This window comes from Vulpes vulpes, chromosome 5 (assembly GCF_048418805.1).
Source record: "Vulpes vulpes isolate BD-2025 chromosome 5, VulVul3, whole genome shotgun sequence".
Classification (NCBI taxonomy): domain Eukaryota; kingdom Metazoa; phylum Chordata; class Mammalia; order Carnivora; family Canidae; genus Vulpes; species Vulpes vulpes.
The window spans coordinates 122,762,030-122,780,458 of record NC_132784.1 but is presented as its reverse complement, the minus strand read 5'-3'; the positions used below and the strand labels follow the sequence as shown (position 1 = coordinate 122,780,458).

Genomic DNA, 18,429 nt, shown 5'->3' with positions numbered 1-18,429 from the left:
GTGTGAGGGAGAGTCTCTTTCAGGATGAGATTGTATCACCGTTTCATCTTTTAAAGAGGTTTAAGCCATACCTGTCATCTGCTTTTGTATTGAATGACCATAAGCTGGAGAGTCAGTAATAAGAACAAACTGGCATCCATTTGTCTTGGAACAGGAGTATATTAGTAGCTATGTAGACAAATTGACAACTAAGTGCTTTTGCTGATACATTTTAAAGGATTTTTGAACAATTAGTTTGCCTAATACCTGTTATAGGAAGTTCTTAACTTCTTTATGACTGTGTAATTTCATATGCCATCTGCTTAATGTATATGCTAATTAATATTAACAGAATTCTAGAGTCACTGATTTTGAGTATTTGTAAATACACATATACCCATATTCAGAGAAATATGTATATGTGTGTTCTATTTATAAAATATGATAAATGTATTCATCAATTTGTTTTTTAGTGTAGTTTATATATATACACACACATGTTTTATTTATGAGATGTGATAAATGTATTCACTGATTTCTGTTTCTTTTTTATAGAGTCATTTGCCCTGGCTGCATAGTTCCCACCCAGGATTAGAAAAAATCAGTGCTATAGTATGGGAAGGCAATGACTGTAAGAAAGCAGACATGTCTGTGCTTGAAATCAGTGGAATGATAATGAACAGAGTGAGTTTTTAAATTTTATTCTTTTAGTTCAAGAATAAGACATTGGTTATTTATGTATTAAATAATTACTAGGATGTTATATTTACAACTTAACCTTATTTCTTCAACTTTAAGAAGTTATGTATATTTGGCACTGTGATTTAAATGGTGATTTCTCACCAATCCACTGTCATCTTTTAATGTTTTCGTTCTTCTAACCAAGATTAGATGAAACAATGTAAAATTTCTTTCTTTTATGTTACTCTTTCTTTTGTTTTTTATGGATCAGACTGAGGAGGCGCTAGATACACAAGTGTTGCTGAAGGCTTATTTTTCTCCTGTATCATCCCTCCTGCTTCATTTATTTATTAGTACTCTCAAAATTCAAAGTAAAATATTTGTATGATACTTGCCCACTTAAATATATAGAAGTGATGCAGCTAGTGGGGTGAAAATCTTGAGCAGTGTGAGGAGGTGGAGTACAAATAGTAAGGGTTTTAATTTCAGTTTCTATTAAATTGTGTCTTTTATCAGATCATTACACTTTTTAAATTTTATCTGATTCTTCTGGACAGCTAGTCATAATTTAACTTGCCATTCTAAATTTCTTGTCTTTTGTTAGTTGTGTTAGAACTATTGTGCATACTTCATGGAGGACAGAAATTAAAAGTAACCGTGCTACAAATTGATCTCCTTCCTATTACATATGCAGAAGGAGTCCCTGGAGATTTGGATATAGTTGGTGCTCCATACCTTAACAACTGTGAACTAGCAGGTCATTTACAGAATGGATAATATGATGATAAAAAGTTAGCTGGTATTTAAGATCCCTCATACTCCTACCAGTCTTATTATTTTCCATTATTTAAAGTTCCAATTTCCTTTTTTATAATTCCTTTTTCCCCTCTTTCTCACTTAATTTTGTTCCCTCTCTAACATACTCTCTCTTCTAAAATGGTTTGAGAGTTTAAGGAGATACCCATTTGTATTTTGAACTCTTTGAAGGAAGACACAAGTTGCAAGTTTGTCAAATAAAATTCTTGATTTTTCTTTTTATGAACCAAATTTAAGTGGAAATGAGATCTCATTCTTTTTAATACTGAAGTATTTGTGAATATTTCTAACTTTTGAAATAATGACATACATAGAATTTATTTTTTCCAGATCTAGGTAAGACCAAGATGGTTCATTCTTTTGCATCTATTTAGTGAATTAAAAATCTGATAATGAGGGATGCCTGGGTGGCTTAGCGTTTGAGCATCTGCCTTTGACTCAGGTCGTGATCCCAGAGTCTTGGGATCAAGTCCCACATTGAGCTCCCTGCAGGAAGCTTGCTTCTCCCTCTACCTATGTCTCTGCCTCTCTCTCTGTGTCTCTCATAAATGAATAAATAAAATCTTTAAAAAAAATCTGATAACCTATTTTTAAAAACTTGAAGACCTGGGGATTCCTGGGGGCTCAGCAGTTTAGTACCTGCCTTCGGCTCAGGGCGTGATCCTAGAGTCCTGGGATCAAGTCCCGCATTGAGCTCCCTGCATGGAGCCTGCTTCTCCCTCTGCCTGTGTCTCTGCCTCTCTCTCTCTCTGTGTGTCTTTCATGAATAAATAAATAAAATCTTAAAAAAAAAAAGCTTGAAGACCTAATGACTTACAATTTGACTGTAATATACTTCAAACTTTGAATAAATTTATATTTCATAATTCATGTATTAAAACTCATTTTAACAAAATGATTTCATATTGCTATAAATGAGATAATGCTTAATAGAAATTCATTTTGCTGTAGATAAAATTTATGTACAATTTTTTTTCTTTCTCTATAAAGGTGAACAACCATATACCAGGAATAGGATACCAGATTTTTGGAAATGCAATCTCTCTAATCCTGGGTTTAACTCCATTTGTTTTCCGACTCTCCCAAGCTACAGACTTGGAACAACTCACAGCACATTCTGCTTCAGAACTTTATGTGATTGCATTTGGTTCTAATGAAGATGTCATAGTTCTTTCTATGGTTATAATAAGTTTTGTGGTTCGTGTGTCTCTAGTGTGGATTTTCTTTTTTTTGCTCTGTGTAGCAGAAAGAACTTATAAACAGGTGGGTATAGTACAGAATTCAGAATAGAGAATACTTTATACTTTTCATAATATTTAAAGAATTTCTGAAGTATTTTAGTATTTCATTAAATCATTTTGATCTGCTAATTATTTTCCTGTTTTGTTTTTGTAGTACTTAACCAAAGAAAATCATAACGAGCCATATTTTGTCAATTTTTGTTTTTCTGTGGTAATCTGCTTGAAAGTTAATCCTTATCCTAATCTTTTTTAGCGATTACTTTTTGCAAAACTCTTTGGACATTTAACATCAGCAAGGAGAGCTCGAAAATCTGAAGTTCCTCATTTCCGTTTGAAGAAAGTACAGAATATAAAAATGTGGCTCTCTCTCCGGTCCTATCTTAAGGTAGAATGCTGGTGATAAAAATACTGTTAACATGCTAACTTCCTCTGAGAGTTTCAGTCTTTTTTTTTTTTTTTTTGAGTTTCAGTCTTTTTATCAATATGTATGTATGTCTAAATGTATAGTTACCTGTGTACTAACATGGTACAATGTGGCCATACTTAGTATTCTTTTTAATCCATATGCAGAAATCCGAAATAAATGTTTAACTTGTTCTTTAGAGTAAAACACCAGAGGTCTGAACGGCTTAAATACATTTTAGGTAGATTTTTCCAAGATCAGATGGTTCTAAATGTATCTTTTTTTAAAAATTTTTTTTTAATGGAAGCATAGTTGACATACAATATTACGTTAGTTTCAGGTGTACAATGTAGTGATTCACTTTTTCTGTAGGTTATGCTATTCTTACCACCAAGTATAGTAGCTACCACCTGTCACCGTACAGCATTAACACAGTTACCATAGACTATGTGCCCTAACCTGTGCCATTTATTCCTGGGACTTATTCTTTCTGTGATTGGAAGCCTGTACCTCCCACTACCCTTCACCCATTTTGACCATCCCTATCCCCCTTACCTCTGGCAACCATCAGTCTGTTCTTTGTATTTATAGGTCTGATTCTGGTTGTTTGTTTATCTGTATGATTTGTTTTTTTTAGGTTTGACACTTATCTTTTCTTCATAAATCTCACCACATTTACTCATTAGAAAGCTTAAAGATTTTATTTCTATCTAGAATGGTTATCAGAAACCAGCAGAGGGAGCCCACTGCTTAAAAAAGAATTAAAAAAAAACTAATCAGTGAGTTTAGCCTCACTGAAGTGGTCTATTACTGTTCGCTTGCAATTCTAAGCCATTCTTTTCATGCTGTTCTTTTCCTTTAATCTTTTTAAATAACTTTCCTAATTATAGAAGTAAGATATAAAAATTAGGAGGGAAATGGGAAACATCTGAATTAGGTTTAGGAAAGCACTTCTTTTGAGACACAGTGATTTTCATTATGCATGACGTAATCAGGTCTTAAATAAATTTGACCCAAAGACCAGAAACCCTCTAATAAACCTAGATCTTTATTTTTTTTTTTGAAGTAACAATGAAAGAAGTAAAAAAAACTGCACTGTCTACCCTTCTGTTTAAAAAATGCATTATTCTTTTCATTGATATGACTTGTTAGACTCCATTGGGAAATGCTAAAAATTGGCTTGGATTATTTTGCTCAGTGTGACTTTCCTGTCGTATGGAGGGATGGATATGATCTTTGTTATGTGGCTTAGTAAGAAGCCACCTGTAATTCCTCATTATCAACTCTAACTTGGTGTTACATTCTTTTGTACATTGTTTTATTTAATGTTAACCATGTAATATCCACTACTGATAACATGAAAGTCCTTACCTTTAGGAGCTTACATTTCAGCGAGGGAAACATGTAGCCCTAGACCTAGGAATTATCTTTGATATTTACTTCCCTCCCTTGCATTTCCAATATCCAACTTATCACCATTTCCCACCCCTTCTACTTCCAAAATATATCTTGGGTCCATTTACTTTTCTTTGTTTCCATATCCGCCACCCTAATTAAAACTGTCAGTCATCTGCTTTTTATAGCTGTAGTTGCCTGTTACCAGCCTTTCTGCATTCAGCCTCCCTCCTTCCAATACATTCCTCAGTCTGCCACCAGTGATCTTTTCAAAATGTAGTTTCATCTTATAATTCTTAAAACTTTTTGGAGGTTCTCCATTGCTCTTAGGCTAAAGAACAAAATCTGAACGAGGCCTGTAATTCCCTTCATGACCTAGCTCTTGAGGAAAGCCTCTCTCTGTTTCGTTTTGAAGCACTTTGCTCTCCATTCCAGCCACACTAGACCACTTCAGTTCTTTGAATGCGATAGTATTTTTCCTGTTTTGTGCTCTCACTTGCCCTTCCTTCTGCCAGGAATGCTGCCATGTGCCATCATACCCTGACATCTTATTTTGGCATGAATAACACTTTATTAGGGAGATCTTCCTAACTCATAATTGAGACTTAGGAGTGCGGGCCTGGAAAGGTCTCCCTAAGGAAGTCATGTTTACAACAAATTCCCTACCAGTTTTCTCAAAGCATCCTTTACCTTTCCTTTAATAGCGCTCATTACAACCAATCACATATAGCTGTGGTTATAAGCTTGCTGTGCGGCTCCCTGCTAGCTCCTTTGAAGGTAGGGCCATGTCTATTTCACTCTCTGCTCTATTTCCAGTACCTAACACAGCACCTCGTCCTGAACAGGTGCTCAAGAAACATTTGTTGAATAAATGATGACTGTTTGAAATTAAATGAAAATTGTGGAAGTTACGCCATGAATTCTGTGCTATATATTCCTCATTTCCACTGAATTGCCAATCCTCAGGAAATAGTAACACTTTGTAATTAAATTCATCTGACAAATTAGGTATATTTTCAACATTGTAAGCTTTGATCAACCTGCAGGGATGGATCAACACTTTAATTGAAAGCATGGAATTAGCTGCTAATTAGTAAATATATTTAAAAATGTTTTCCCTTTTTTTCCCCAGCGTCGAGGTCCTCAGCGATCAGTTGATGTAATAGTTTCATCTGCTTTCTTGTTGACTATATCAGTTGTGTTTATCTGTTGTGCCCAGGTGAGTTGACTTGTTCCAATGTGTAGAAATTAGATAATCACATTTATAATTATTTAACTCCAGAAGGCTTTCTAATAAACAACCAAAGTACCTATACACCTAGTAATACAAGTTTTAAAATGGGCTTTTTTCCAGTTTTTTTTTCATAGAATAAATATGTGTCTAATTCAACTCTATGTCATGAACAGTGGTTAGCGTTCTCAGATGTCTGTTGATTGACTGTATAGGAATTAGTTTTTATCTGCCATTCACTTGGTTATCTTTATTTCCCAAAACAAACATGAGTGACTAGAATTATGGGATTGTTTCAGACCATTTTTTATGAATCTCTGATTTATTCACATTTAGCACTAATTCTTTCATTTTATATCTGAATCGTCACTGTGACTTAACTGCCTCAGGCTCTAAAAAGGAACTCATTGTCCAAGATTAGTCAGGAAGCACAAAATATCTCAGGATATTCTAGGTTATAAAATTAAACTTCCATTTTAATATGACATACTAGATTACCTGAAGATTCTTCTGCTTTAAAGCACTGTACAATGCTGGAGGGGAGGAGGGAGGAAAAAAAACCTCAGCTTTTTAATATACATATATAAGCTTTTTTATATACATATTACATACATATCTGAGTTTATAAGACAGTAAGGGGCCAAAACTAAAGATACAATTTAAAAACAGAGCAATTAAGTGTATGTGTTAATGCTTGGAGCAGCCCTTGGATAAGATGAGGTTACATGGTCAATCTTAGTATCCTAGAGACTTGAGATTCTGTGCCAAGAGGACAGAAAATGAGGCCTCAGTCTACATACCTCCTAATACATGCCGCCCCTTGAACAACTACAGTCCCAGTGAGAAGGTAGAGTAAGAAATACCGCCTACTCACCGGCACAGGAGGACAATAAGAAAGCCCATCTGACTCTGCCTGGACTCGGACAAGAATAGGAGGGAATATGTCTCTCTTCTAAGAATATATAACTGTAGGTCTGCCCTTATTGTAGTTTCCGGGTTTAAAATGTACATTACAGATCTTGTTCTATAACTTCTGTATCAAGAAGTTAATAAGAAAAGTGGTCCTAGGTTCCTGGATACCTGGGTATTTGGCAGAAGCAAAACGAAGATTGTTCTTGGGGGGATATGACCTCAACCTAGGCCTCCTAGGATTTCCACAGATGAAGCCCCTTCAGGTTTCAAAAGACTGCAAAGAGACAGTCCACCATGAGTGAGTCAGTCGACCAACAGCAGGATTAGATCTCTGGCTATGTCAGATAATAGACTGATCAGATAGGAACTATAAGATAAAGACATAGGTAACACTAGGAAAAAAGGACAGACAAATTTGAAAAAGAACTGGAGGGACTTCAGAGAAAAGAAAAATACAGTTATTAACATTTAAAACACACTAAACAATAAATAGATTGAAGACAGCTGAAAATCGTGAATGAGAGATGGAAGAGGGGGCAGCCCCGGTGGCGCAGCGGTTTAGCGCCGCCTGCAGCCCTGGGTGTGATCCTGGAGACCTGGGATCGAGTCCCATGTCAGGCTCCCTGCATGGAGCCTGCTTCTCCCTCTGCCTGTGTCTCTGCGCCTCTCTCTCTCTGTGTGTCTGAATGAATGAATGAATGAATGAATGAATGAATGAATGAATGAATGAAATCTTTAAAAAGAAAGAGATGGAAGATCCATAATATAGAATGGAGATAAAGAGATGGAAATATGAAAAGGAGATTGAGACATATATACGGGAAATCCAACAAATACTCAGTAAGAATTCCAGATGGGAAGGAGAAGGAGGGCAGTACTTGGAGAGATAGTGGCTAAGAGTTTTTCTGTATTGATGAAAAACATTAATTTCAGATTTAGAAAGCACAACAAGGAGGAGAAGAAGCAATAAAAGTAAATCCACACTTAGACATGATTTGGAGAAACTGCAGAACACCAAAAACAAAGAAAAATCGTAAAAGCATCCAAGAGGAAAAGACTGATTTCTGTACTCAGAATTCCTTATTGCATCTCTGCCTTTTCTTCTGGGTATAATTTCCATGTTCCTGAAGTACATCCTGTAGTAGGTCTGACTCCTATGAATATAAAGCCTTTCTATGCCTATCTACAAAAGCCACACAGAACATAATAACTCAAAGGTTTTGATTGTAGGATAGAAAAAGATACCTTAGGCAAATACTAGCCAAAAGGAAGCCAGTGAGTTCACATTAATATCAGATGAAATAGACTGTAGTCTAAGTACAATGGGGGATAAAGGGAAGCTTGACAAAAAAGACGATATTCATCAGGAAGACCTAATAATTCCCTTGTAATATAATGTCAAATGTATGTATAGATAGCCAAAATCAATAACACTAAGATGAGAAATTGTAGGAAAAAACCTCATTGGGAGGTCTCAACACATTTTTTTCAGAATATAATGAAGATATATATGTAAACAAGAATATTAAAATTTTGTTCTAGAATCCAAGAACACATTTTCTTTTGAGGCATAAGGACAGTTTATAAAACTTTCCTGTGTACTTGGACATAAAGTAATTCTCAGCTGAAACTATACAGACCCTTTGATCCAACTAATGCAGTTACAGTAGAAAACAGTGACAGCTACACAAAAACTTATGTGTTTAGAAATTTTAAAACATGCAAATAACAAAGATTTAAAAAGAAATGGTGCATTAATAAGCTACTGGCACAGTTGAGAAGGTTTTTTTTTTTTTTTAAGATTTTATTTATTTATTCATGAGAGAGACAGAGAGGCAGAGACACAGGCAGAGGGAGAAACAGGCTCCATGCAGGGAGCCCAATGTGGGACTCGATCCCCGGTCTCCAGGATCACGCCCTGGGCCAAAGGCAGCGCTAAACCACTGAGCCACCCATGCTGCCCAGTTGAGAAGTTTTTTAAAGAATGCTAACAATATATGTTACTTTATATCATTAAAGTTGAAACCATAGGTGTGAACAATTTTGTACAAGTGCATAATTTATTAAAACTGACTCAAAAAGTAATTGAAAACCTGAGGAGACCTGTAACCTGTAACCTGTACCCTGTAATACGGTATTGATTCAATAGTTTAAAATTTGCCACTGGCAAAAATCCTGTAGACCCATATGGCTTTAGAGTTGAATTTTGCCAATTATTCAAGTGAACAGCTAATTCTAATCCTACACGAAACATCTAGAGAATAGGGGGGAGAAAAGGGGAATATTCCTTAACTTATTTTAGGTGACTAACAGTATCTTGGTATCAATTGCCAGAGAGAGAGTGTGAGAACAGGAAATAGGAACTAATTTTTCTTGTTAACTTCATAGTAGCAGCAAGATGAAGCCAGCAACTTAGTAACAATAAATATGCCATAACCAATATAGTTTATCCCTGGACTGCAAAGATTTATAATTTAGAAAATCCCTGAATCTGGTTTGAGCTCTTTCAGGATCAACAGCTTGCAGAAACCAAATTGGTGAATTTCGGTGGAGATTCCTAATTCTGAAAAGTACTGTTCCTAATCTGATAAAGTGTATGTTTCAAAAATTAGAGCAAGCATTGTACATACGATATTTATTACCTTAGGGGTATTTAAATTAGTAATACGACAGTTACCCTCTCTACCACTCTAGTCACGGGTTTTGATTATATTATACATTTTATGTGTTTGAAATAGTCCCTATTAATAAATGTGGAGTGTTTTTAAAATGTGCTACTGCATTCATGATCAGTTTGTATGAAATAAAGTGTAACTTCCTTTAAAAAAGAAATTGCTTTAATCACATTGCTGCTTCCTCTTGCCTTTTTCATACACACTTTAGTTGCTTCATGTTCATGAGATCTTCCTTGATTGTCACTACAATTGGGAACTAGTGATCTGGTGCATCTCGTTAACGCTTTTTCTGCTAAGATTTGTTACCCTTGGGTCAGAAACAAGTAAAAAGTATAGCAATACCTCAATATTACTTACTGAACAGGTGAGAATGCATGTTTATTCTGTTATAAATTGATGCCTTTAATCTACATATTAAACTAAAAATCTTTTCATTTACGTCAAATTTTTTTAGGAACCTGTTATGTCTGCATTTTCTGTTACAAAGCAGGACTTGCAGATTGCAGTGTTCCTGCCTTGATGCAGGTTTCAAATCTAATCTGTTTTTCTGTGTCACTTTTATTTGACAAGAAGGAAGTACTGTTTCTAGAAATGATGAATTTTAAACCATTAGCAGGATACGTTTTCTTTGCAGTGTAGTAGGACTGTATTTGAATAAGTATGAATTTTTATTCTTTAGGAAGGTAGAGCATAATAATTTTGATGATTAACTTTATTTTGTATGAATTTGTTTAGTGTTTTCCTTCCTTGTCATAGAAATTATTCAAAGAAACTTACAACCAGTGAAAACTTTTTGAGTAACACAGGAGCTCAATTAAAGGGAAGAGGGAGAGTGGCAAACAAACCAATTGATTTACTTTAGATCTTACTTTAGATTGCTTTGACTCTGGGACAAAAGTGTTTCACCTATTAAGTAGTGACATCAGTTTGCCTTTCTTTTGCCAGCTTTTGTTAATATTTAAGAAGTTTAAATAAGTTCTTGTTTTATTATAAAATAACATGTTTATTGTAGGAAATTTGTAATATGTAGTAAGTATGAAGGAGAATATTAATGTCATTTGTAATCTCAGTAACCAAAGAACCACCATTAATATTTCAGTTCCTTTTAAAAATGAGTATTTATTGTAATTTTAAGTATTTTTAACTATTCATTCCTTTTTTTTATAAAAAGATAAACCTCTACTTGAAAATGGAGAAGAAACCTAACAAAAAAGAGGAACTGACACTAGTGAATAATGTCTTAAAGCTGGCTACTAAACTGCTAAAGGTAAAAATAAAATTGAAAATGGATATAATGTAGGATATGCTATTCTGACATTATATCGGAGTCTTTTATTTGCAGCTCCAACCTTGTGTGTGGTTTTTATGATTTATCCAGATTGTTTCCAAATTACATTTGAACACACTTATGCTGTGTACATTTTACTTTTACTGTAAAACTAACCAAAGTAATCAAATCATTTCATTTTAAAATTTTAATAACTTCTGAACATTTAAGACTTTAATAATGTTTAAAGTATTGTTAAAGGTTGGCATCTGTGGAAATTTTGTCTCCTAGAATTTAAAATAGACTTCAAAAAGGGGGATTTGATGTTAATTTGGAAATTTTCTCATTTTGTATTTCTCAGAGCAGTCTTCTGCTTGGGCTGAGTCAGCTTAAAAAGTAGTAATACATAATAATTATAATAATTATAATAAATATATATCACCAGTAAACATTTAAATTTTCAGATCACTTTTGTAACAATCAATATAATTTCAAAATATTTGATTTCATAATAACTCCTTGATAAATTGGATAAAATTTGATAAATAATAAATTTGATAAATAATAACTCCCTGATAAATTTGATAAAATATTTTAATACTGCTTTGCAGTGTGCATAATACTTTCCTAAAAGGGAAATATCTTTTAAAATCTCAATTTCTTTACCAAATTGAATGTAATTCTTAGAGTTGTTCATCAGTGTTCATAAGTGTTCAGAAAATTGTACAAAATTAGTTGTGTCCTAACATTACAATTATGTCTTCAGTCAGTTAAAAAGTCTTAATTGGGTATACTGCCTCACAGTATACCTTAGGCATTGACAAGGTTCTGAAGAGGTGGGTGGGCTTTCTAGTGCATATGTGTGCAGTGTCTTCAGAGTGTAAGCACTGTGATAGACAGGATGAGACTTAGGAACAGCTTCAGTCCCAGAGTAGAGAGAAATAGGAGATAACTAAAATACAAAGCACAACAATGTGATTCTTTTTGATCATACACAGTTGTACAGTCTCTACTCAGAATCCTGGGACTTAATATAGATTGTTTGCTGTCTCTCACTCTTCACAGCCCAGAAATTCTGAGACCTATTGATTCATCCTCTCAAATAGCTTCTAGTACATCCCTGCTTCCCTGTCAGTACTGCCCTAAGTCTGACCCTCATTGTCTCTCACTTGAGCTTCACTCCTTTGAACCCTCAGTGCCTAACTGCTTCTAGTCTCACAGCTCTCCAGCCTGTCTTCCACATTGCTTCCACTCTGTGTGATCCTTCTCATCTGCACATTTGATACACTTCTCCCTGAATTAAATTCCATTGGTGCCAGTTTGTCAGTACAATCTGCATAAAGAATGACCCTTACCTAAGTAGCAGGTTTTAGAAATTTTTGAAGGACTTCTTTCCTTGCATTTGGGCTCTAAAATGTTGAGCAACCTGTAGCAATTCAGAGGTGCTGTGTTCTCATGTGTCTAATGGAGTATCTGTTATCTCCTCCTACTAAGTTTTAGGGGCACCTTTCTCTAGGGCCCATACCTTTCAAATATTCCTCTTCTATGGGAGGCTCATAGTTGAATTATTTATTTGCATGTCTATTAGATTGTAGGGGTCCTTCAGCACAGGAACTGAATCCTAATTTTCCAGAGCCTAATACAGGGCTTGCCATATAACTTTAAATCTGAGAATCAGTAAATCACAGAATATTAAATCTTTGAATCAATTTGTAATATTTGAGAAGTAATTGTCTCAAAGTTTTATGTATGTTTTAATAATTAAATGCAGAAAATTTCTCTAATTTTTTCCAAAAAGATACTGTTCTCTTACATTTTGTGTTCTTATACTAGAAAATGTTTTCAAACTTCTCGGTAGCTACTAGACCAATATTTTACTAGTGATTCATTTAAGACAGAAATTGGAGTTAAAATTTTAGGTTATAGAGTTTAGTGCTAATCACTTCTGAAAAAAAAAAAAAAGAAAACCTAAAAATATATTCACTTCTTACAAGTTTAATCAAGTTTATCCTTTCTAAAAATATCCATAATCTGTAACTGCTTTTTGAAAGTGTTTTTGAAAATTCTTATTGTATGTTGCCCTGAATTAGTTTAACTGATAATCCTTAATGAACTTCTGGGCTCATGATTTTTTTTTTCTTCTGCTAGGAATTGGACAGTCCCTTTAGATTATACGGGCTTACAATGAATCCACTGCTTTATAACATCACCCAGGTTGTCATCCTGTCAGCTGTTTCAGGTGTTATCAGTGACTTGCTTGGATTTAATTTAAAGGTAAGAGATTCCAGGTATTTTTTATTTCTTAGTGCCCTGTTACATTTTGTGACATTTATTTTACCTTATCACTCTTTTGAGATCTCATATGCACAGTGATGAAGTCATTTTGATAATATTGTACTGAAAGAATTCTTGGTTTACAGTGCTGATGGAACTCCTAATTTAGAAGCGTATTCATCAAAATAGGACTCTTTTATAGAATAATTAAAGGTATTTATTTTTACTCAGATAATCTGAATCTAATTGAGGTGATACAAAAGAAAAAAAGAGTCCTATTTCTTTTTTTAACCAAAAGTTATGTCATTTACTAGATAGCAATGCATACATCCTCCAACATATGCACAGCTCTTGGTGAATAAAGTGTAGACTCTTCATATTAAACAAGTGTGTGTGTGTGTGTGTGTGTGTGTGTGTGTGTGTGTGTGTGTACTGCTACTTCTCAGTAAAAGAAAGCAGGGGAAATCTGATTCTCACTTTTTTAATTTCAAGGTGAATTCTTCTTGAAGAAAAAATGATAAAAGTTTAAAATAATAGAACCTATACATGTTTATGAATGAAATTTAAATAAAAGCATTATGTGATGTAATTTAATAAGTCGCAGTATTAAAACTGACTCTAATGGTTACTCCTTCTGTTTTCTTTTCATTAGCTGTGGAAGATTAAATCATGACAATTCAGAGAAAAGAAGATGTAGCCTCTTTTCCAGAATAAGAGTACCAACTAAGCTGCCTGAAAGCAGTCACTGACTCTTTGCTTCAGGAGTCTCAGCTGGGAAATTGAAGTGTTTACATCAGACTGTCTTGTGCAATTCTTATATTTATTTTACTTGTTCACTGTTTTTTACATTTATTTTAGTCTTTCTTTATATTTTATTTTTAGCATCGATGTACTTTAGTTGTTGCAAGGGTGATAAAACTGATATCCAGATACTTGAGATCCTGGTAATTGTTCATAAATAATTGACAAAATAACAAATTATGAGAATAGAAGCCATTGCTAAGCACTGTTTCTCCATCAATGCCGTGAACTTGCCTTACTTGAGGAAAACTTCTTTGACTTTGGAATATTGCATTGGACTCTGCTAAACACAGAAAGTATCTTCTTTGGTAAATCAAGATCCAGTCAGGGTTTCTCTTGAATTATTTTGGAGCAGTGCCAGGATCTACACTGATTAAGCTGCAGTTACACACCCTTCAGTATTAATATATATGGTATTACATAACAGGTCAACAAGTGCTCTTTGATGATAAAACTCTTAATAGAGCAATAATTGTAAATGGTTACCATACTGTAAGATATTTTGATAAAAATTAACTAGTAATAATTGTATTTATTTGAAACACTGGGCTGTTTGCACAGCTCCAACTGTGCATGCTCAAAATGTGCACTTTTTAAAATTGTTACTTTTAATGCGTATCTTTATATGGGATATGTTATAGTGTACTAGGGCATGATATGGTATCCTTTTGAGTGAGGTATACACTCATCTCACAAGTGAAGTGCCTATTGATATTACTAAAGTACGTTATGTTTACTCAAGTAAAATAATTTTTCCCCATGGTACACTATAGTGTATACACACTCAAATGAACAACTTAAGAATAAGGTTAAGAACCAATAAAATATTCCTCTGATGGCTAGTTATAAAACTATATCCAGATTTTCAGAAAAGAGCTTCAGTAAATTCTATCCTCTAAACTTAACCTGGTGCACCCCCCTTGACCCTCAATTTCATAAGGGCTATTTTAGATGCTTTTAACCTGGAAAGTTACCTACTCCCCCATGCTCCCCCCGCCCCACACACACACACAATTTGCCAAGTGTCCAAATGAGAACTTATCATGTTGGCATGTTAGGTAAGTAGGGCAAATATTATGATATCTTACATTGGGCCTTGATTTTAAGTTGTTATATTTGTACAATCAAGAATATATTAGGAATTACATGAAACATGAAATGTTTTTGCAGTTTTTTTTAAACTGGGTATCTAGTTTCTAAAACAAAGAATTTATTTGAAACAGTATAGAATTTTCTTGGTGCAAGGTGTATCATGTTGAATATCCTCACGTTTTCTACCATGTTCTAGGGAATTTAATTGTAAATGATTTATTTGATTGGTGCAGTTTTAATCCCCAAGTCATAATCTTAAAATCAGGAATGTGTAGAGAATAGAGCCATGTCATAATATCACTTTGCTCTTACCATTCCTTTTGATCAGCCTCAATTCAGCCTCATTGTTTGGTATATTTTCTTTATGTAGAAAACAACAAAAGCAACTTGTTTTATTTGCCTATGTTCTCATATGTTTAATAATGACCAAAGTGCATTCTGAGGTTTTTCAAGGAATGTATTACTGGAGCTTTAAGAACATACTTATTTTCTCATGTGAAAAATTAGGCTTTGTTTGATATGTTTCTTCTTCCTCTATTGTCTAATGTTGAGGTTGTTTTTAGGAATTATATTTTATAAACTTTTTCAGAATAAGGTACATACCTATACAGAACTTAACATTTTGCACAGAATATATCAAATATATTTTGAGAAAAAAAAGTACAGCATGAGTTCTGTTAGGAATAAAAGATAAAACTATTGTATCTCACACAAAAAGAAACTTATTTCAGAATGGAAATATTTTTGAGAAAGGTAGTTGAGTATACTGATTTAGGAAAATGCTTGTTTTGGATTGAAGTTCATTTTAACTTAGAGTTGGGAGTTGATTTGTTAAGTACAGTATACCTCTCAACAACCTATAAATAATATGAATTATGTCACTGATATGGGCAGCAGTAGAATACCAAAAGGAAAAAGTTGTCATTTTAAGCAATTTCATAACATTAATGGAAATGTTTTCAAAGCAGAAAAATTGACATTTGCTGCCTTTAAGAATACCATGAATGTAAGAAATTGAAAGAAATTGTAACATATCACATAATATAGAAAAGGCAGTTCAAAGATAGAATTGTGGCAGATGTTGTGTGTTAACTGTTGTTTCTTTGCCACATGTGTTGTATTTGAAAGTTTGAACAGCAAGTTTAAAATAAAATATTCTATGCTGACAGTGTTAAACTGGAGGTGTTTTCTGTTTGGTTGGTTTTTGTTTTTTCATTTTCAATCCATATACATTTCTATGATAATTTTTTATTTACTATAGCATGAACTTTAGTTATGGGGGGGAATTTGGGGGGAATAGAAATAAGTATTTTTAAACTCCTTGATATTTAAGATTTGTTGTGATTCTTAACATGAAAGAATAATAATACATGTGCTGGTCTTTCATCACCAAAATGCTGTAATATCTTTTTTTTTTTTTTTGCTTGTTTATATTTAAATAGAGAAAATTGGCTGTGGCCTGGGGTATTAAAACTCATTGTCAGAAGGATAGTGATATGTTTAATCAAACAATTTTGCCACATGAGTTGAGCATGAGAGATCATAGGCCAAAAATAAAATGGGTAAGCATTCTAATATTTCTATTTCCTAATTGGTACAGGTGTTCATAGGACTTTAATACATCAGAGACTATTAATTCAAATGCACTTTCAAGCTTACCTTAAGCTTAGAATTGGCTCTTTTAATGAATCTCCTTTCAGACTGCAAAATAGAGCATATGACTGGCACACCCTTGAATTGCTATATCACTTAGAACACTAACATTCTCAACTTTTTTTTTCTGCCAAGCTTATACGAAGGATATCACAAATGCTTATCAATAGTACTGGCTCCCCACAGAGCTTACCTCCTGGGGATGAAACTATGGATCTAGGAGGCAGTATATTCTTTTTTTTTTTTTTAAGATTTTTATTTATACATGAGAGAGACAGAGAGAGAGAGAGAGGCAGAGACATAGGCAAAGAGAGAAGTAGGCTCCCTACAAGGAGCCTGATGTGGGATTCAATCCTGGATCCCAGAATCATCCCCTGAGCTGGAGGCAGACACTCATCCACTGAGCCATTTGTATCCCTGTATATTTTCAAATAGGTATTCCTCAATATGGAAAATTTGTCCCACTGGTCAGTCCTCACCACCTTGAGAATTACTACTTTAAGATAAGGAATTTTATAGAATGTAAATTCTCTGAGATTTTAACTGTATTCCCTTTTTTTTTTTTTTTTAATTTTTTTTTTTTTTTTTTTTTTTATTTATGATAGTCACAGAGAGAGAGAGAGAGGCAGAGACACAGGCAGAGGGAGAAGCAAGCTCCATGCCGGGAGCCCGACATGAGACTCAATCCCAGGTCTCCAGGATCGCGCCCTGGACCAAAGGCAGGCACCAAACCGCTGAGGCACCCAGGGATCCCCAGTATTCCTAGCACATAAAACAGTGCCTGATACATAGAAAACTCTATTGAATGAATGAATGAATGAATGAATGAATGACTTGAGTCACATGGGACCTTCGATGCCACCTAGTCCAAAGTTATTATTTTACCAGATAAAAAACTGAGACCACAAAAGAAGTTAAGTTTGCCCAAGGTTGCCCTAGTTAGTTAATGATAGAACCCAAACTCTCTTCTATTCTCTTTGAAAGTATATTCTGTAGGGACAGGAAGATGGTGGATTAGGAGGACCCTAGGTTCACCTCATGCCATGAATACAACTAGATTACTATCAAATCATCCTAAATACCTCAGAAATTGACCTGAAGACTGGCAGAACAAACTCCACAACTATAGGTAGAGAAGAGGCCACATCAAAGAAGGTAGGAGGTATGGAGACATGGTTTAGGGGAGAAACAGATCCTGGCTGCTGTGGAGAGGAGGTAACTGTGGTTGTACAGAGGGGAGAGGGGAAAGAGAGAGGAGCTCACAGGGGAACACAAAAAATGTTTTTCCATAGCCATTGGTTTGGGAAGTGAGAGGGGCTGAATTTTGTGAGTTCTTGCAATCAGTGGGGTTTAAAGCCTAGAGTTTTAAAGGTCAGCAGGCTTGGCTGGAATAGATTCTGGAGAGTACTGTCCTGGAGAGAAGGCAGACAAACAACCTGGGGGGCATACAGCATGGGAACAGTGATCTGAAGAGCACCTGGAGCACTCGGTCGAGAGACTATTTGCTCTTCTCAGAGCATATCCCAGAGTGGCAGTGTTCATGGAGACACCTCTCTGGGGACAAAGGAGCTGGCTGGTGCCATTTCCTCTCCCTCCCCTGCCCCTCAGCATAAACATAGAGCTACCTGTGGGAGGCCAGTAAATTTCTTGTGCTAAGCCCCATTCCCCTGCACTCTGGTGGAACTGCAGTCACACTTACCTCAGCCCCAGCACGATGGGCCCCTCCCTAGAAGACTAGTAAAACTCCTGCCCACACTACCTCTCCCAACCAGTGAGTTCTGCAGGGCCTCATTTCTGGTGGAGGTGATGACAGGTTTCATTTCACAAGCCAACCAGAACACATGTAGTTAAAATTCACCACATTCTGGCCAGCACCAAACACTGCCACAGCAGGCAAGGAGAGCCTCTGCAGATGACTGACCTGAAGGATAGAGCAGCCAAAACACAGTAGCAGAGAGCACACAGCGCACGCTGGAGACGCTCCTTGGAAGTTCCAGGCCCCGGGCATT

General features: G+C 35.0%; 1 protein-coding gene across 7 annotated transcripts in view; it reads left to right on the top strand.

Annotated features, from left to right (window-relative positions):
- Window positions 1-15,943, top strand: part of PHTF2 (putative homeodomain transcription factor 2) — a 113,389-nt gene extending 97,446 nt beyond the window's left edge. For all 7 annotated transcript variants that reach the window (XM_072759828.1, XM_072759825.1, XM_072759830.1 and 4 more), the window contains 8 exons: window positions 535-663; window positions 2,467-2,739; window positions 2,971-3,102; window positions 5,648-5,734; window positions 9,542-9,697; window positions 10,505-10,600; window positions 12,749-12,874; window positions 13,527-15,943. In XM_072759828.1, the coding sequence (XP_072615929.1) occupies window positions 535-663; window positions 2,467-2,739; window positions 2,971-3,102; window positions 5,648-5,734; window positions 9,542-9,697; window positions 10,505-10,600; window positions 12,749-12,874; window positions 13,527-13,547 (1,020 nt within the window). In that variant the 3' untranslated portion in view covers window positions 13,548-15,943. The remainder of the gene's footprint in view (window positions 1-534; window positions 664-2,466; window positions 2,740-2,970; window positions 3,103-5,647; window positions 5,735-9,541; window positions 9,698-10,504; window positions 10,601-12,748; window positions 12,875-13,526) is intronic.
- Window positions 15,944-18,429: the final 2,486 nt, after the last annotated feature.